The sequence below is a fragment of the Pelophylax lessonae genome, assembly GCF_965119305.1.
Source record: "Pelophylax lessonae genome assembly, chromosome: 2".
In the NCBI taxonomy this organism is placed as follows: Eukaryota; Metazoa; Chordata; class Amphibia; order Anura; family Ranidae; genus Pelophylax; species Pelophylax lessonae.
The window spans coordinates 382,084,825-382,105,574 of NC_138769.1; the positions used below are offsets into that span (position 1 = coordinate 382,084,825).

General features: G+C 43.3%; 1 protein-coding gene across 2 annotated transcripts in view; it reads left to right on the top strand.

The window, feature by feature from the left end:
- Window positions 1-20,750, top strand: part of ULK2 (unc-51 like autophagy activating kinase 2) — a 197,199-nt gene that overhangs the window by 139,470 nt on the left and 36,979 nt on the right. For both annotated transcript variants that reach the window (XM_082247019.1, XM_082247018.1), the window contains exons 11-15: window positions 5,322-5,372; window positions 6,239-6,330; window positions 13,526-13,694; window positions 17,353-17,413; window positions 20,125-20,217. In XM_082247019.1, the coding sequence (XP_082103145.1) occupies window positions 5,322-5,372; window positions 6,239-6,330; window positions 13,526-13,694; window positions 17,353-17,413; window positions 20,125-20,217 (466 nt within the window). The remainder of the gene's footprint in view (window positions 1-5,321; window positions 5,373-6,238; window positions 6,331-13,525; window positions 13,695-17,352; window positions 17,414-20,124; window positions 20,218-20,750) is intronic.

Below are 20,750 nucleotides of genomic sequence, written 5' to 3' on the forward strand. Positions count from 1 at the left end.
TCTCCTGGAGCTGCAGTACAGCTCCAGCCCTCCTTTGGGCCTCCTGCAGACCCTGCAGTTTCTTCTTCTCAGCTCTGGCACCAGCTTCTTCCCAGCAGCAACACAAGGTAAGAGGGTGCACTTTGATGATGTAAGGGAAGGTGGGGGTGTACTCTTAACATCTGATGTAAGGGGTTTGACATACTCTGGACATCTAGTATTACAGATTCAACTGGCCCTTTAAGGGCAATCATAATGCTGATGCGGCCCTCGATGAAGCTGAGTTTGACACCCCTGATATAGAGTATGCCTCAAGTCATTCGCTATAGTCAATGGAGGATGAAAGAACTGATCCTTATGACCCAAGCTTTCAGGTTAACTATCCTTCATATAAAGAACCATTTTATTGTTTTTCTCAATTGGTAATAGAGCAGTACTCGTTTGACCTATTTATTGCTCTGCAGTTCTGCTGTCCTCCAGATGATCTGCATGTCTTGTGTCTTTTCATTATTTTCAATGATGTACAGCAAATTCTATATCGCACCTGTGACATCATCAGGTATAGAAAAGCAACAACTTATTAGCTTGGCATTGACAAAGAATTTTGGAAAATGTGAAATGAAAAGCAGATTGTAAAATATAAAGCAAAGCCCAGTCTTACATCGTCATATGATGTGAATATTATTAAAAGCATACTCTTGCCCATTCTTTTTCTGATACTTGCTGCTCAAACAAGCCAATTCTATTGATAGCAGTAGAATTGGTGTTTAGACACAAGAGGTTGTACTCTAAATACACCTTGTAGAGCAAGGTGTTGTTGGTGCACTGCCACATTTTCAAGGTTTAAATATAAAAAGCTTTTATGTTCATGAGAACATTCTGTTCCCAAAGCCTATATTGTCCTATCGGGAGACTCGGGGGCGTTTGAAGGCTGCTCAGCACAGTTGGTGTTGCAATTCTCTTCTATGACAACAGAGCTGACAGCTAAGCAAGCAGCCATGCACACCTCAACTTGGCTTTATTTCAGGGAGTTAATTATTAGTCAGCCTGAAAGTCTGCCAAGACTTGATAAACCAAATATTGTGTTTACATGTCTGAAAATAGACTGATTTAACTAAAAAAAAAAGGAAAGACGTTTGCAATGTTACATTACCCAAAAAATGTTTTTCATAATGAAGAGGGGTTTTTCAGGACACCATGCAAGGAGCAAAGCACCAAATGCATTGTGCAGTCCCCATAATAACCAATCAGAATTAACTCTTCTGAAGCCAGACCAATGCAAGATGAGTTTTGGTGCTTGATGCGAGTACTGCACTTAGTGCTTTGCTTCTTCCAGCGATACACCTTGATGGATTTAACCCCTTGTAAGTCAGCACTTTTTTAAAAGAGCTGAAATTTCTGGAGTTTTTTTTTTAAACCCCTTTACATGGTTGAGCTTCATGTTATCTGGTTGGCTATGGTTAGCCTTGGGAATTTTTTTCTGCTGTTTTTCCACCTCTCCTGTTTGACACTGCTTTGGGACGTCCCAATGCTTAAGAAGATCAGGAGCTGTGTCTGTCAATGAACGAGAGAGAAAATTGGATTTTTGAATTACCGTAAAATCCATTTCTCTGATGTTCATTGACGGACACAGCACCCAGCCCTCTGTGGAGTTGTAATTCTTCTGACACTGCTTGTAACAAAACAGAGTACCTATAGAGTGTGGGTGTATACCACCTGGGACTGCCTATAGGCATAGTCAAACTTTTTCCTGCCTCTGTGGAGTTGTAATTCTTCTGACACTGCTTATAACAAAACAGAGTACCTATAGAGTGTGGGTGTATACCACCTGGGACTGCCTATAGGTATAGTCAAACTTTTTCCTGCCTCTGTGGAGTTGTAATTCTTCTGACACTGCTTGTAACACAACTAAGTACCTATAGAGTGTGGGTGTATACCACCTGGGACTGCCCATAGGCGTAGTCAAACTTTTTCCTGCCTCTGTGGAGTTGTAATTCTTCTGACACTGCTTGTAACACAACTGAGTACCTATAGAGTGTGGGTGTATACCACCTGGGACTGCCCATAGGCGTAGTCAAACTTTTTCCTGCCTCTGTGGAGTTGTAATTCTTCTGACACTGCTTATAACAAAACAGAGTACCTATAGAGTGTGGGTGTATACCACCGGGGACTGCCTATAGGTATAGTCAAACTTTTTCCTGCCTCTGTGGAGTTGTAATTCTTCTGACACTGCTTATAACAAAACAGAGTACCTATAGAGTGTGGGTGTATACCACCTGGGACTGCCTATAGGTATAGTCAAACTTTTTCCTGCCTCTGTGGAGTTGTAATTCTTCTGACACTGCTTGTAACACAACTAAGTACCTATAGAGTGTGGGTGTATACCACCTGGGACTGCCTATAGGCGTAGTCAAACTTTTTCCTGCCTCTGTGGAGTTGTAATTCTTCTGACACTGCTTATAACAAAACAGAGTACCTATAGAGTGTGGGTGTATACCACCTGGGACTGCCTATAGGTATAGTCAAACTTTTTCCTGCCTCTGTGGAGTTGTAATTCTTCTGACACTGCTTGTAACACAACTAAGTACCTATAGAGTGTGGGTGTATACCACCTGGGACTGCCTATAGGCGTAGTCAAACTTTTTCCTGCCTCTGTGGAGTTGTAATTCTTCTGACACTGCTTGTAACACAACTGAGTACCTATAGAGTGTGGGTGTATACCACCCGGGACTGCCCATAGGCATAGTCAAACTTTTTCCTGCCTAGTGTCCTACTCCTGTAGGGGGCAGTATAACTCAATGGTTAAGAAGAATCAGGAGCTGTGTCCATCAATGAACATCAGAGAAATGGATTTTACAGTAAGACAAAAATCCAATTTTTCACAAATTTTAAGTATCTATCTGCCCTATAGACCAGTGTTAATTTCGTCGACTAAAACCGACTAAAACGTTTTCGTCGACTAAACTAACACAATTTTAGTCGACTAATATACGACTAAAACAATTCAGATGACTAAAATACGACTAAAACTAAAATGGCATTTTAGTCTTAAGACTAAAATACAACTAAAACTAAAATGGCATTTTAGTCAAACTAAATCGAAATTTGCTGCCAAAATTAACACTGATGCATGCTCAAAGCTTAATACCATAAACAATAACATATTCGATTTTTCACTCCAGGACCAGCATTAGTATATAATGAGTTTGGAAATTGTAGAGAAATGCTTAAATAATGCATCACAAATTACAATTGAACTACACCCATTCGATTATAGATGACTAAAATGAGTTTTAGTCGACTAAAATGTACTGGAGTTTTAGTAGACTAAATACGACTAAAACTAAAACACTTGCAGAAGACTAAAATGGGACTAAAACTAAAATGCCATTTTAGTCCTAAGACTAAAACTAAATTGAAATTTGCTGCCAAAATTAACACTGCTATAGACATTTTAAGTTAAAAGGGGTGGGTGGGGATCAGGTTAATGGTTCTTCAGCTGGCTGTACATGTCAAGATTTCTCTTGTTTCTCCCCATGCGCTGAACAAAATAAATCACTTGACTCCCCCCAGCCATGCTAAACAGTGTGAGTGGACAAATATGCAGTGCCGACTATTCTATTCTGACAGCTGTGGGTACTTGCACAATTCCTGCATAGGATTTTAATGCAAATGCTGTTCACGGGAGAATCTTCTGCCCTGTTCCATCGACAAAGGTTGATTGTAAAAATTTTACTTTTTTGAGCTGGGTGGCGTCATCCATGTAATGGATTGCAAGCAATTCAAATTGAAGTGACCGCCCCCTGTCAGAACACAACAGCTCAGCAGGGGAGATCGCTGTACTAATGTTGTATTGTTAGTACAGCGGCTCCGACCGGAGCTGAGTTTTTCCCTGTTCAGTCTGCTTGGTTGAACGGCTAAAAACTCAGTGTGTACCAGGCTTAAGGCAGGCCTTTTACTTTTCTAACTATATAATTCAGGACAGTGAACCAACAATCCCAATGTTTAGACTGCATGAAGTCTATTTATATAAATCTCATTTATGGGACACACCATAGGCACTTAGACAGGGTGTGAGTGTCTTGGTAAACAATAATTGTGTGTAATTTGTTTGTTGTCTGCTGAGACATTAATTTGCTCAACTAAAACATATGTTTACATTGTTTACAATGCTAATATGTTTTGGTTTCAGGCATGTTTGTAGAAACAAATATCTATGTCTGCAGGTTCTTTGATATACTGTGCTTTGATGACTTTGACCCTTGTGTGTAAAAACTGAAAAATGAGATGTACCTGTGTTGCCTATGACATTTGACGATTTGGTTTTGGTGTGCGATTCTTTAAATGGTCTATCCACCTAGAGGTGATATTTCATTCCAAAATTTGGCCTGGTGGAATAAGTCACTTTGTATATCCTTCATAACTCAAGTAGCAAGAGCTTGTGGATGCACTTATTGCCTCTGGTCTCGTTCATTGTGGGGTGCTACGCCTTCTGATCTTCTGTAGTTCATGGCTGCTCAATCTGTGGCCCTCCAGCTGTTGCAGGACTACAAGTTCCATCATGCCTCTGCCTTTGGGAGTTATGCTTGTAACTGTCAGCCTTGCAATGCCTCATGGGACTTGTAGTTCTGCAACAACTGGAGGGCCACAGGTTGAGCACCACTAAGTCATGTCTATCTCTTTGTCTGTTCGTTAGCATTGTGTTAATGTGAAACTTAAAAGCAGAACCTTACCCAAAAGGGGAAATTCTACTCTACCCCCCCCCCCACCACCTTCTCCTTCACATTTGGCACTTTATTTTTTATTTTTCTTGGGGGGGGGGGGGGAGCGGATACCTGGTTTTGCAGTTTACAGCTTTCAATGTTGTTGGCACCTGCACTCTCAGTGCTGCATCCCTTTGCGTCCAGCCCTGACCGAAAAATGGTAACAGTGAACAGTGCAGTCTCCAGCTAGTCTGTTAGAAGGGGGAGAAAGGAGAGGGAAAGGAAAGGAGATAACTATTGCACTTGGCTGCAGTCGCCACTAGCCCAGTTGTTCCCTGTTTTAATGCTGTGGAATATCCAGTCCTATCAAGTACATAAGTAGTGTCTTTTAATAAGGTATGGATAATTCGTGCCATGTTTTGTTCTTACTGCATCTCCTCTGTACTTAATAAATTATTTGAAAAGGTAAATTGTAGACTGTATATGCTGGGGTAAGAATTTTAACAAGTAGTTTACTGGGGAATGTTAGTTTTATTATGCTCAATGTATTAAACTAAAAAACACTCAGGAGTTAATACTACTTGTGTTGTTTTATCAGTCAAAATGAGCATTCTAACATGTAGCATTCATCTTCTGTAGAGGGATTCTTCAACCACCTCTTCCTGGACCAGGTGTCTACAGTCAAAAAATGTGAGTATATCCCAGACACTGGGTTTTGATGGTATACAGGTACAGGTGTCAAGCCTGCCAAATGTGTCACCAGTTAGGTAGATAGGTTTGCTTTTTGCTAGGTACTAATTGGAGGCGATGTGATACCCATTACAGAATGCATTTTGTTGTAGCTCATGTCCTTTATTTTATTTTTTTTTTTTATGGTAAGGGTTGGGGTCAGTTTCCACTGAGAGTGGATATCGGCCAGAGAACCTAAAAAATCCATAGTTACTATTTATTTTTAAAGATTCCTTGTATAACTCTTTTTTTTTTTTTTTAAATGAGCATTTTTAAAATAATAGCTCAGTACTCTCTGACGGACTGGGCGACGGGCTGGATAATCTAGATCTAGTGGTCACCCCAGTCTGGCCAGCGAGCACACACAGAACCATTTTTGAGCACGGCAGCAATTTAGGTATTTTATGGCATTGAATGTGCAAGATTGGTAATGTACTGTTAGCACTGTAACACATGACCGTAGTAGTGTCAGCTGTGAAACTGATTCTTTCACTGGCTATCTATTACCGCTAAAAGCTATTTAAACTGTATGCAGCCACTGGGAGGGTTTTATGCATAGGTTTGGTTGAAGCTATGTGTCAGTGAATTGACTCCAACATATTCATATATGCTTTGATGACAGTATAAAGCTGAACAGTGCATCATACACAGGTTTTCTTTAGTGAGAGTAGATTATTTTTGTTGCTTTTGTTTTACTGTAACATGGACTCAAAATGAGAATAGTTGTTAGACCAAATCTTAGCATTTCTGCTCTAGTTCAGGAATCAATAAAAGCTAAAGAAAAATGCCAGATTACCAATACATAATACTCTGTGCTGTGTCCTCAGCCTGTCCTGTCCCAGTGCCTACATACTCGGGGTCAAGTATATCAGGCAGCTCCTGTGGAAGCTCACCTTCTTGTCGATTTGCCTCTCCTCCTGTGAGTATGAAGAATTGCTGATTTTTGTTTTTTATTGGGACACTAAGGTTATTTTTTTTTTTTTTATTCCATAACACACCAAGCCTCGCATTATAGATTCTTTAGAATAAGACCTCCACTCAAAAAAAGTTTGTTTTGTTCGGGAGGTGATAAGACCATCTACTATGTGTCAGTTATTTAGCCTTAAGTGCATTTTTTCTGGTATAATGTTTTTTTATTGAAATATAAAAAAAATTACAGCCGTAATATTCCTACGCAGGGATATGGGCAATAGACACAATGTAGAACGACATGGAAAAACAAAAAAAAGTGTGTGCCATTGGGTTTAAACTATCAAACAACAATAACACTCCAACCAAGGCTGGAGTGGGTGTGGGGAGTGGACCAGTCCACTTAAAATTGAGATTAACAAAACAAAATTAAACACACCAAAAGGACAAAAAAAGGGGGAAAAAATAATTGGGGAAAAGAATGCGAAAAAAAGGAGGGGCAGGGTGATAAGAAGAAAAGTGAAAGAAGAGAGGGAACATGGCAGGGGGAGAAAAGAGGAGAGAAAGTTCCCCAAGGCTTAGAGATGGAAGAGATTAATTAGAGAGGTCCAGACTGATCGGATGCAAGGTTGGAAGAGCATAAGACCACCGTGGGGCCCACACCTTAAGAAACTTAGCTTGGGAGTCGTGGAGGATACTAGTCATCTTTTCATTGACCTAAGTGCATTTTTAATAGAATAGCTGATTGGGTTTCTCTGTATCCTTGGCTTCAAAATGTATGCTTCACTTTCGTTTGACGGCCACAGCTCCTGATCTTCTTAACCATTGGGTTATACTGTTCCCTACAGGAGTAGGACGCTAGGCAGAAAAAGGTTTTTTTCTGCCTAGTCAGGAGTAATGACCTAGTTCCTTGCTGGGTTCTATGGTTCTGGCAATTTTTTCTTTTTAGATGGAATTTATTTCTCCTGGATTTTTTCCTGTGGGATCTACAATCAACTGACGGACTGGGCGATGAGCTTGATAATCTAGATCCAGTAGTCACCTCAGTCTGGCCAGCGAGCGCACGCAGACCTCTGTAGGGGGGGGGGGCTGTACCGGGTGGGGGCTCCCCCCCCCCCTGCCTGCCTGTGCCGTTTTCTGAGGCCTGGGTCTCTGGGAGCCTTGTGTTGCGGGGGCACCATTTTCTCGTAGCCTGTGTGCTTAATGCATGGCGGCCATGTTTGTGTAGTCTGGCGGCCATTTTTCGGTGGTTTCTTATTGAAAATAGCCGCGGCCTTGACAGTGGAGCCTTCTGGGCGGTGATTTTGGCTGTGGGAGCCCCTCCTCAACCTCTGGTGCTGACTCCTGGATATTTTCATCTCCTGATCGCCGTTCGTGCAATGCAGATTCTCCTGGTAGCTGCGGTGCCTGGTTTGGTGGTGAGTCTGGTGGGGTCCTCTCCCCCTCTACTGAGGATGATTGGTGCTCTGTGGCTGGTAACTGAGTGGGCTGCCAGAGCAGTGGGTGTTGTCCCTTAGCAGTGTTTTACACTTTTTTGTGGGGTCCCCCTGGTGACTCATGGAGTTTTTGGAGGACATCTCCCCACCTGATCTTCTCTCTGAGGCTGCAGAGCTCTCCGGGTCCCATCCATCGATGCACTGACGGCAGTCCTAGGGGCCTTGGTGTCCCAGGTGGAGTTGGCATAAAGCGCCCCCTGTCTTCCTGTGCCTCATCTATCTCATCAGATCCTGAATCTGATTCAGCTGCCACGGACGTGGGTCACCCTGCTGGGTCTGCAACCATGCATACTGAATCTTCAGACAGTGAGGAGGATTCCTCCACTTCTACAATGGCGTACGAAAAGGTGCTGGTGGATGCACTATGGTGGATTGTAGCTGTGCGTGAGACCTTAAATATGGAGGACGCAGCTGCAGCAGAGGCGCAGGTTCCCCTTAGCATTCACACACCATCCAGAGCAGAAAAGTTGTTCCCTTTCCCCTCCTATTTTGACAGAATTGTCACTAAATAGTGGGGACGACCAAAGCTCCTTGGGGTCACTAAGCGATTTTGTTAGTCGATACCGTTATGAGAAGTCCCTCACTGGTTCGGCACTGAGGCTGATATTTACTTTTGCCCTGGTGTCGCAGACTGACCGAATGGGCTAGGCTTTTTTGCCGTGACCTGGAGGGGGAGTAGCTCCCCTTGCCTTTGCTGAGCTGGCGGACCAGCTGGTCCAGGGGCTGCAGTTTATCTGTGATGTCTCTTTGGATGCGGCTCCCCTAATAGCTCTGCTCTCTGTTTTGGCAGTGGTCCTTCGGCGTGTCTTTTGGCTCAAATGCTGGTCTGCGGACCAGACTTCTAAAAAGGCCTTGACTGATCTTCTCTTTCAAGGAGATCGCCTGTTTGGTGCCACCCTGGATGACATAATTAAAGGGGGGGAAGAGTACCTTTCTTCCGCAGGCTACTATAGGCAAGGATCCTTGTCGTGGATGTGGGCTCTCCTTCTCGGGTCATAAGAAGTTTTTTTGTCCCTCAGGGTCAACTGACAATTGATCAAAGCCCTTCGGGGCCTCCTCTGGAGGATCCAAGCGAACTTGGTCTGGTAAGTCAAGAGCGGGCTTCTCTAGACCCTCAGACAAGGTGTGCCCTCACCCGCGTCTGGGGTGGGGGGACATCTTCCCTGGTTCCCGGACCCATGGACTCCCCTGGTACAAGTCAGGTGGGTCCACAAAGTCAAAAATTCATATAAAAGTGACTGCACTCAGGAGAAATTTGAAGAAATTAAGTGTTTATTCCCCCGTGGAATATAATCCAAACAAAGCTTCACATAGACACAGGACAGGTAAACGCGTTTCACGATTCTAAGATCGCTTAATCATTACCATTCATCATAATCATTTGGTAATGATTAAGCGATCTTAGAATCGTGAAACGCGTTTACCTGTCCTGTGTCTACGTGAAGCTTTGTTTGGATTATATTCCACGGGGGAATAAACACTTCATTTCTTCAAATTTCTCCTGAGTGCGGTCACTTTTCTTTGAATTTTTCCACATTTGGATTACGGATCCGACCTGCACCGGAGCACTTCTTCTCACCTGAGCGGCTCTCCTCCTCCTACCTATATGAGTCCACAAGGTCATTAGGTTTGGTTTCAAAATCCAGTTTTGTTCTTAACCTCCGATAAGGTTCTTCCTTCCAACGTTCGACACTCCCCGGTCTGCTTACAGGCTCTTTTTGGGCGGTGCAAGACCTTTTACTTTAAAAGGTGATGGTCTCGGTTCCGACTTCGGAACGTTTTCAGGGGTTTTACTCAAACCTGTTTACAGTCCCCAGGAATGAAGGCAAAGTGCGTCCAATTCTGGACCTCAAGGCGCTGAACTGTTTTGTGCGGGTCCAGAAGTTCAGAATGGAGTTTGTTCGCATGGTGGTGGCTTCCCTGCATCAGGGGGATTTTTCTTGCCTCCATCAACATCAAGGAAGCTTACCTTCTCATTCCAATATGTGTCCGTTTCCAGGGCTTCCTCCACTTTGCCATGGGTGAGGAGCATTGTCAGTTTGTGGCGTTACCCTTTGGTCTCGCTCCTGCTCCTCGGGTCTTCATGAAAGTGTTTGGCCCGGTACTAGCATTGTTACGCCAATGGGGGATCGCGGTACTGGACTACTTGGATGACCTCCTTCTGCAAGCGGAGTCTGTTACTGCTCTGGTAGAAACCTGGAAATTGCCATACGAGCTTGAGGGTGTTTGGCTGGATTCTGAATTTTCAGAAGTCTGCTCTGGTTCCGTCCACAAAGCTTGACTATCTGGGTCTGACTCTGGACTCAGCCTTAGCCAGAGTGCTCCTTCCTCTAGACAGACTCCAGAAACTGCAGGCTGTAATTCATCTCCTACTGTCTAGCAGATGGTAATCCCTCTGGACTTACAGGTGGGTGCTGGGCCTGATGGTGTCTACCTTTTTTAAGGCGGTTCCATTTGCATAGTTCATATGAGGTCTCTGCAAAAGGGAGATTCTGACCAAATGGGACAAGAATCTGCAGTCTCTGAACAATCAAATCCGGCTGAGCAGAGGAAAGAAAGAGTCCCTGATATGGTGGCTTCATGCTTCGGCTAGGCAAATCCTTCCTCCCCTTGTATTGGACAGTGGTCACCATGGATGCCAGCCTGTCTGGCTGGGGAGGCGTCCAAACTACCGATCAATCTCTTGGTACTCCGAGTGATCAGACTTTGCCTGGAACATTGGATGGATCATCTTCAGGGATAGCCAGTGCATATTCAATCAGACAGTGCCATGGCTTATGTCAATCACCAGGGGGACACAGGAAGTGTCCTTGTGGCTCTGGAGGTACCCGGCATTCTAAGGTGGGCAAAACGCTTCGTTCCAGCCCTCTCCGCCGTACACATTCCCGTGGTGGAAAACCAGTGGATTACCTCAGTCAGCAGGCGTTGGACCAAGGGAGTGTCCCTTCATCCGGAGGTGTTTCATTAGTTGTGTCTCTGGTGGGGCATCCCAAGGTGGATCTGTTGGCGTCCCGGCTCAACAGAAAGGTGCAGAGGTTGGTGGCTCGGTCACAGGATCCTCTGGCAGACACCATGAATGCGCTGGTGGCCCCGTGGGGTCAGTATCTTCTGATTTATGCCTTCCCTCCTCTCAAGCGTCTGTCAAGACATCTACTCAGGATTAAGCCACAAGGGATTCCGGTCATCTTAGTGGCCCCGGACTGGCCTCGCCGGGCTTGGTATGCCGAACTTGTGCGGCTGTTCAACGGTGTTCCTTGGAAGCTTCCTCTTAGGGAGGAACTGCTGTCCCAAGGACCAATCTTCCATCCTGCTCTACAGTCGCTGGCTTTGACGGCTTGGCTGTTAAACACCAGGTGCTGATGGATAGAAGTTTGTCTGTGATTGCAACGCTGGTAAAAGCTAGGAAATCTACTTCTAGATCTACCATCGTACGTAGAAGATGTTCATTGTGTGGTGTGAGTCTCTTGGGGTTCATCCTTGTTTTGTTTTTTTGTTTTTTTTGATGGCTCCGATCTTGACCTTCCTTCAACCAGGGGGGAGTTGAGCAGAAACTTGCCTTGAGTACTATCAAGGGTCAGGTATCGGCCTTAGCGGTCTTCTTTCAACGGCCCTTGGCCACATACTCCTTGGCGCATACTTTTCTGCAGAGAGTTAGGCACTTGACCCCTCCAGTGTGGTCTCTGTCGCTGCCTTGGGACCCCAATTTGGTGCTCTCAGTCCTCCAGAAGCCTTCTTTTGAGAATCTTCGGGAGATTCCTCTGCTTACGCTGTCCCAAAAGGTGGCCTTTTTGGTGGCTTTCACCTCTGCGTGCAAGGTGTCGGAATTGGTGGCGTTACCCTATCGTTCTTATTTGGTGGTTCACAGTGATAAGGTGGTTCTTCGCTCCTGTCTATCGTTCCTTCCTCAGGTTGTCTCTGATTTTCATTTGAATGAAGACATTGTGTTACCTTCCCTGTGTCCCAGGCCAAAACATCCCAAGGAAATTGCTTTCCATGCCTTGGATGTGGTCTGGGCAATTTGGGTGTATCTGGCAGCTAAAGAGTCTTTTAGGAAATCAGACTCCCTATTTGTGCTTACGGATGGGCCTCGGAAAGGGTTGTCCGCTTCCTCTGCGACCATTTCCAGTTGGATCAGACAGACGGTGATTTAGGCCTATTCCGGCAAGGGTCAGGCTCCTCCTTTCCCTGCCAAGGCGCACTCTACTCGGTCACTCAGTTCCTCCTGGGCCTTCCGTCATTAGGTTTGCAAGGCAGCCACCTGGTCGTCGGTGCACACTTTCACAAAGTTCTATAAAGTGGATGTGTTGGCATCTGCGGGTGTTTCCTTTGGCCACTAGGTTTTGCAAGCTGCTGTTTAGAGGCCCTGGTCCTCTTTGAGGGTGTATTGTTTTTTTCAAGTGAGCTCCAGTTGTTTTGGTTTAGCTCCTGTTTACCTGGTTGGCTATAGTTAGCCTTGGGAATTTATTTTTCGCTGTTCCCACCCTTCATGTTTAACACTGCTTTGGGACGTCCAAATGGTTAAGAAGATCAGGAGCTGTGTCCGTCAGTGAACCAAAGAGGAAATTGGATTTTTGACTTGCCATAAAATCCATTTCTCTGATGTTCATTAATGGACACAGAAACCACCCCTCTGTGGAGTTGTAATTCTTTTGACACTGCTTGTAACAAAACGGAGTACCTATAACAGAGAGAGGGAGTATACCCCCCGGGACTGCCCATAGGCGTAGCCAGATTCTTTTTCTGCCTAGTGTCCTACTCCTGTTGGGAGCAGTATAACCCAATGGTTAAGAAGATCAGGAGCTGTGTCCGTCAATGAACATCAGAGAAATGGATTTTATGGTAAGTCAAATATCCCATTTTGTATGATGGAAAAGCGTGGTTTCAGTTTTGTTTTATTAAATAGCAGTGTTTGCAATAAAAAAAATATATATATAGGTATCGCTTCCAAGTAGCAAGTAAAAAAAATGTATTTTTTTAATTTATCCAAAAAGATTTATCCTTTGCAGCCAGAATAATCACATTTGGAAAAATAAAACACACAGCTTATGCCGACCAAAATAATCTGCATAAACTTGTAAACTGTATACTTCATCAAAATGTCACTGTTGCCCTGTCCTCATAAATATTCAAGAAGTAATCAGAATGTGTAGTCCAAAACATCCCTTTCTTTTCTATCTAAAAAGAAAAATTGACAAGGAATAATCTATAGCCTTACATTCCAAACAAAAACATCATACAGACATATCAGCTGTGTAAAATATGCCGCAGTCACACTAAATGGATCAGCAAAAAGAATCCTTATGCATAGCAAAGGAAGGTGAATTGGAGTATGTCTTTAAACTTGGAACCTTGCCACAGGACCTAAGTTATGGTGGAGGTGAAATATTTAATTAGAGTCTCACAATTCCTTTTCTGCACTAAAAGCAGCTTTTTAGAACACTTGCAATTTATAGACAGCTGCTCTGCATGCTAAGATTGAAGACTGTTAAGCCTTTAAAGTGTAATTATACCTTTTTTTTTTTTTATATAGAGCTTGGGTTTGAATCTGTCAGGTTTTGTTTTTCTGCCTATGTCCCCGTTAGGTAGATTTGCCCTAGTACACACACACACACACACACACACACACACTTACACACACTTTTTTTACCATTTAGATTTCACTTTTCAAGTAAATAAATCATATTTTGATTGTTTTATGTTCTGTCATAGTCTCTACCAGACATGCAACATATCCAAGAAGAAAATCTTTCATCCCCACCTTTGGGTCCTCCAAATTATTTACAGGTCTCCAAGGACTCCGCCAGCACAAGCAGCAAGAACTCATCATGTGACACAGATGACTTTGTCCTGGTTCCTCACAACCTCTCTGACCACTCATGTAAGAGATAACCTTTGGGTATAAATTTGAAGGCACCTTTCACTACCAATTTACTGCCAAAATGCTGAGCTGTTCTTGTTCAGGCAAACCTCCAACACTTTCTGGTAATCCTAGAACTTGCCCATCCCTTCTCACATATTCCCATTGGCTAGTGAGGCAACCCACCATAGTGATGGGAAAATAGTAATACAACCCCAATTCCAGAAAAGTTGGGACACCGTGTAAAATCCACAAAAAACCGAATGCAATGATTTGCAAATCTCATAAACCCATATTTTATTCACAACAGAAAATAATAAAAAAAAAACATATAAAATTCTTAAACTGAGAAAATGTACCATTTTAAGATAAAAAAAAAAAAAGTAATTTTCAAATTGGAGTTTTTGTTGCCTTATAAAAGGATTCTAACTGCTCAACAGTGCTGGGTCAATATTTTCAGTTGGTGAAAGGTCTGGACTGCAGGCAGGCCAGCTAAGCACTGGGACTCTTCTACTATGAAGCCATGCTGCTGTCATAGATGCAGTGGTATGCGGTTTAGCATTGTCCTGCTAAAATATGTAAGGCCTTCCCTAAAAAAAAAGACCTCGTCTGTATGGGGGCTGCTCTAAAACTTTCATGGTGTCTTTCCAGATGTGCAAGCTGCTTATTCCATACATGCTAATGCACCCCCATACCATCAGTGATGCCGTCTTTTGAACTGAGCGCTGATAACAAGCCGAAAGGTCCCTCTCCTCTTTAGTCCAGAGGACACGGCACCCATGGTTGCCAACAAGAATGTCAAATTTCAATTCGTATAACCACAGAACAGTTTTCCACTTTGCATCATTTTAAATGATCTTTGGCCCAGAGAAGATGGCAACGTTTCTAGATCATGTTTGGATATGGATTCTTCTTTGCATGATGGAGCTTTAACTTTCATTTTTGGATGACAATGCGAACTGTATTCACAGACAGTGATTTTTGTAAGTATTGCTGAGCCAATGCAGTGATGTCCATCACAGAACTAGGGATGCACCGAAATTTCGGCCACCGAAATTATCGGCCGAAAATGAATATGGGTTAACATTGCCGAAAATAAATATGGCCGCCGTGGGGAAGGAGGAGGGCGCAGCGCAGGGCAGGTTTTAAAAGTCCCGCCTCTGGCCGGCCGTCCGCCTCTCAATGACGTCCCTACTACGATCTGTGCATTATGAATGGACATACCAGGCGGGGGGGCGGGGCGAGCGGCTGCTATAGAGAGAACTAATGTGATCCATCCCTGTCAGCTCAGCGTGACTATGTGTGAATGAGAACAAAACTGACCTGGCGGGGGGCGGGGGGAGCGGCCGCTATTAGCTGTAACTATGTGAGAGCTTCACTTCCCTGACAGGCATGTATCTCCGCTGAGAGGCGGTGCCGCTGGCCAGAGGCGGGACTTTTGAATGAAGGACACCCGAGGAGGGGGACGCTGAGGCAGTGGGGGTGGGTGGGGGGGGGGCGGGAGCTGAGGCAGCTTACCATTGGTATTTGTATTATGAAGCATGAGGGGTTAATCTATTGTCACTGCTGGTCACTCCTCTATTAGTGACCGACCAGTGGCAGGTAATTAACCCCTTTGTGCTGCATTAGTGCAACCAGTATCAGTGTTAATTAACACTGGTTGCACTGATACTGGTTGCACTAATGCAGCACAAAGGGGTTAATTACCTGCCACTGGTCGGTCACTAATAGATGAGTGACCAGCAGTGACAATACATTAACCCCTCATGCTTCATAATACTAATACCATTGGTAATTAAATTAACCTCTTGCCAACCCGTCACAGTACATATACTGTGACAGGGTGGCAGCGACAGGTGTACGTCACTACCTGTTTTTGGTATATGCCCCTGTTCTATCCATTTTAAAACATTTTTGGGGAAAAAGTCATTTTCGGTTTCGGTTTTCGGCTAAGGGCATCCTGCATTTTCAGTTTCGGCCCAAAATTTTCATTTCGGTGCATCCCTACACAGAACCATGCCTGTTTTTAATGCAGTGCCGTGTGAGGGCCCAAAGAGCACGGGTATCCAATATTATGTTTCAGCCTTGTCCCTTGCGCACAGAGATTTCTCCAGATTCTCAGAAACTTTTGATGATATTATGTATAATATGTAGATGATGGTATATTTAAAGTCTTTGCAATTTTACATTATTAAATTTTTACATTCTTCTAAAACAATTTAAAGCAATTTTGTCTAAAACAATTTTTAGACACAGCTTTTCACAGATTGGTAAACATCTGCCCATCTTTACTTCTGGGACACTCTGACTCTCTCGAAGATGCCTTTTTAAACCCAATCATGTAACTGACCTGTTGCCAATAAACCTAATTAGAAAATGTTCTTCCAGGTCTTCCTTGTTGGTACCACTTACTTTGCCAGCTTTTTGTTGCCCTGTCCCAACTTTTTTGAGACATGTTGCTGCCATCAAATGATCTTAATTTTTTCCTAAAATTGTGCATTTTCTTAGTTTAAACATTTGATATGTTTTCTGTTGTGAATATAATATGGGTTTATGAGATTTTCAAATCATTGCATTCTTTTTTATGTAAATTTTACCCAGGGTCTCAACTTTTTCAGACTTGGTGTTTTATGAGTGCTGACAAAGTATTTTCTACTAGTATCTATGGACCAAGTTAGAAAGCAGTTTGGTGGTATCATGGCAGTACAGTAGTTTGTTCAAGGATGAGTAGATTTCTTACCACCATTAATCCTTTTTGGCCTTCCAATGGCTGGCCATAATGTTTATTTCCATTATTCCAAAAGTGACTTTGTAAATTCATTTTGTGTTCCTGTAAGAGACGTGAGAACAATAAATAACTTGACTTAAATCAGCATTTTTACTTTTCGGTTCTGTAGGCAACAGTTTACTATAGATTGTAAAAATCTATGAATAAGGCATATTAAAAGTATTAGGGAAAATGTAAAGTTGATTGACCAATGGGAATCTTACTATTTGGTATATCCTCTTTTTTTATTACATGCACATACTTTAGATCCTAATGCACTTTTTTAAGTTCTTTAGTTGGCAAAGTAAAAAAACATGGAAATTATATGTTAACTGTACATTGTTCATCTGCAGCACAAAATGTATTTCACATATATTTGTTTATACTTATAAAAATATCTCCTGTTTTCTCTGATCAACTGATTCAATTCAATGTTTTAGTCATTAACTTTTTTTTTTTTTTTTAAACCAATGGATTGCCATGGGGAAATGCAGCCATTTTTTTTTTTTACCTGGAGATTTAAATAAATGATGGTGTCTGTGTTTTGAAAGCTAATCTGTCTGCAGATCAGAAATTAGTAGATTTAGAAAAAAGAAATTCCTCTGCTTTTTCATTTGAGTAGAAAACATTGTACGAGTAACACTTTTTGGTGCACAGCCATTGTACAATACAGTAGGCAAAAGTCTCCAGACCTTAGGATTACATTTGATTGGTTGTAATGTGCTATTGCATTCTTCACATAGTCATTGCGCTTTGTATTGCATTGTTTATTATGAAATTAAGTGTCTCAAAAAATAAATCCATAACTTTACCTAAGTCCATAGATTTTTTGTTGGCACTAAATGTGTTTCAGCAGTGCATTAGAGCCAATAAAGTGATCTCTAGTGAAATAAATATGTCTGTTTATTGCAGACGATATGCCCACGGGCACAGCTGGGCGCAGAGCATCTAGTGAGTTCTTGATGTGTGGCGGGTAAGTTATTATCTGCTTCATTCTATTGTAAGGTAGAGTTGGAATATACTGTAATTTAACTGCAGTATTTGGCTGAATAGTACAGAGAATTTTTAATAAGTCACGGCAGTGTTTGCTTTGCTTTTATAAATCCACTCATATTTCCCAGGGCAGACCTTGAGCAGAGTGTCTCTTATTCACAATGTATCTTGGGTCTTCAGTGATATGATGTTATAATACTATTTACTGTGCTCTGCAGACAGTGTAGTGAATAGCCAAAGTGGCTTTAAACCATTCTGTGCTTGTCTGCTTACAGGTATTGCTTTTGTGAAACAAGGATTGTCTGTTATGTTTTTATATTGTGTGTACCGTAATTAAAGGAAACTTGCAGCAAGAAAATATTTAGATGTGAATTGCTCTTGTTTTTAAAATGCTGGTTGCTTGGCTGTTTTGCTGAACCAAAGGAAGGAGGTCAGCAATGTCAGATTCCGCATTTCCTGTTAGTACAGGCTTTCTTTAAAGAAGAAGTACAGCCAAAGCTTGTTTGGCTGTACTTCTCCTGTGGATCACAGTTCGTTCTGCATTCCTGTGACCCATTTCAGCAGACAGCGGGTTAAAGCTCGCTGTCGGCTGACATCACAGTGCCGATTCAGGCTCAGTAAAGTGTGCTACCATATGGTCGGCATCTGCCGCATGTCAGGACCAGCACCTGGCTCAGCCTCTCAGCAAGCCGCAGAGAGCCTGAGTCGGCCTCTCCCACCCCTCCACAGCCCATCGCTCCAGTGGGTGTGCAGGGAGAAGGGGCAGAGCAGAGAACCGCTGACTGACAGTCACCAGCTCTCTGCTCAGGGAGCTGTGAGAACCAAGCGATTGGTGGTGTTGGATTGCTCAGTTCTCAGTCTTAGAGCCGGTGGGGGACCGATGCAGTATTGGACCGATGCTGCATCCACCTAGGTCAGTGTTTCTCAACTCCGGTCTTCAGTGCACACAGGCCAGGTTTGCAAGAAAACTGAAATACATCACAGGTGATATAATTTGCTGCTCAGTGATTGCAGTATTCTAGTCTGCATCTCCCAAAGGTAATTCTTAAAATCTGGCCTGTAGTGTGCCCTGAGGACCGGAGTTGAGAAACACTGACCTAGGTAAGCATGATTGAAAAAAATAAAATTCCCATACTTTTCTTTTAAATATTAAATTATCGTTAACTCTGCTAGGATTGTTACTGTTCTACCCTCATAAGACTTTACTCCTTAAGTGGAAATCCCCTCAGGCCCCCTAGTTAACAAAATGGTGTCATTATAGGTATCATAGGTTAATATGTACCTATGAGTCTAGAGGATGCCCAACCAAATTCTCTAAGGTCTGGGAAATTTGTACCGAATCTAAGGAGACCGTGGCTTCTGTTGCTGTGCACGGAATCCTTTGTAATGCTTAGGGACTGTTTTGATCAGCATGTTCCTTACTGACTCTTTAGTTAAATAAACATGTATGTCTTAGGGCATTGGTTGCCGTACCATATGTATTTAGTTGTCTTTTATTGTGTCTTTTTTTTTTTTTTAAGCCTGGGTATACTCATTAGACTTTGTTTTGTGTAACTATGCCACCTAAAGTCAATAAAAAAAGAATAAAAAAAAAAAAAATCGAATTATCTACCCTGGCAGTGACCCTTCCTCCCCTCCCATACCCCCCCCCCCTCCGTAGGCGGATCCGTGCTGCTCAGCGGGGGATTGATATACAGATGGAGAGGGAGGTGTCAGAACCCATGCATCTCTATGGGGGAATCGGATGAGAGCGGACCGCCTGTCTGCTGTCATCCGATCCGGTCCCCTGGACGGATGGAAAATAGGGTTTCCATCTGTCCGGATTTCACGGACAGGATCAGATGCGGATGGCAGCGGGTGACAGCAGACATGTCTTCACTGACATCCGCTGCCCCATAGGGATGCACGGAGGATCCGATCAGATCCACCTAAAAAACTGACAGGCGGATCTGATCGAATCGCTCGTGTGAAAGGACCCTAATTGAACAAGTTGAAGTTAGAGTCCAAGTTCACATTTGTGCGATGCAGGAACGCTGCGAATATGCAGCGTGATCCCGCATCTCATCAGCACCCCTGGCAGTTCACACTGCCATATGCGATACACAGGGGGTGTAATTAAAAGTTAACGACTCCCCCAGTTGTGATCACATATCGCAGTGCGATCTGCAAGTTCGCACAGAATCGGATTGCACTAGTGTGAACCACTATGTGATCCGATTCTGCTGCGGATAAAAAAAAGGGTCATGTGCGTGTTTAGTGCGATTGCGGTGCGAATTCAGCCATACAAACTGTATGGCTGAAATTTGCACCGCACATGAGATCGCATGTAATTTAGGAGCAGTGTGCTCCGAATTACATGCAATCTCTGTGATCACACTAATGTGAACTGGGGCAGAAGCTGGTTGACTACAATGCACAGCTGCACCAGATCGTGCACTCTCCAGTTTTAGTAAACCAACCCCAATATGTATTGTATGTAATCACAGTAAGGCCTGCTCACAGGCCAGAGTTTTGGGCAGAGAAGGAGAACCCTGAAGCCAGCGAGAGCCGGGAGGCAGTTAAGGAATACAGTAAGAACTTTACTCCTAGACACACCGAGCATTTAACTCTTGCACTTTGGAAAATTGTTACTCAAGTATTGCATACAGATAAGGGGTTGGTTATTTTATTTGTATGTTGTGCATTTTACAGGCAGTCACCTTTAAATACATCTGGAGGTTCCGGACAGACGCTAAAACCCTCTTCCAGTTCTTCACGCTGCAGCTCTTCAACTGTAGCATACAGGTATACTATCCCTTAGCTTTTGTGTTTTCAACTTAGTTTGACTCTAACACGAACAATATAAAAAGCAGGCACTTTTTTACCGATAGCAAAGAGAATTATCCATTTATATTGAAATACAATTTTATTGTAAAACAGCTTGGATAGGCCAAGCAAGATTATGTTTGGATGCAAGGCTTTATTATGAAATGTAAGATTTACCAATTTTGTTAATCTATGTAGGCTGTAGCATTGATGGGACATATTTTTAGATCACTAAAGAATGAAGACTTCACAAAGAGGGCAAACTACACGTAGGTTAGGTACTTTAGGATAAAGCACAGTTTAAAATGTGCTGCAATGGAGGAAAGATTGTTTGCCCCTGCCGCACCTGCCTCAGACACCCTCCCCTGCCTCCCGAGCTAAATGGCAGGCTCTTGCCTCTGTTCACTGTCCCCCCCAGGATTTGGGGGACCGTAGCTCGGCACCATGCCCTAATGTGCCTGCTGCCCAACCCCCCTTGACGTTTCAATCCGCTTGATAGTTCCCATGGCTGG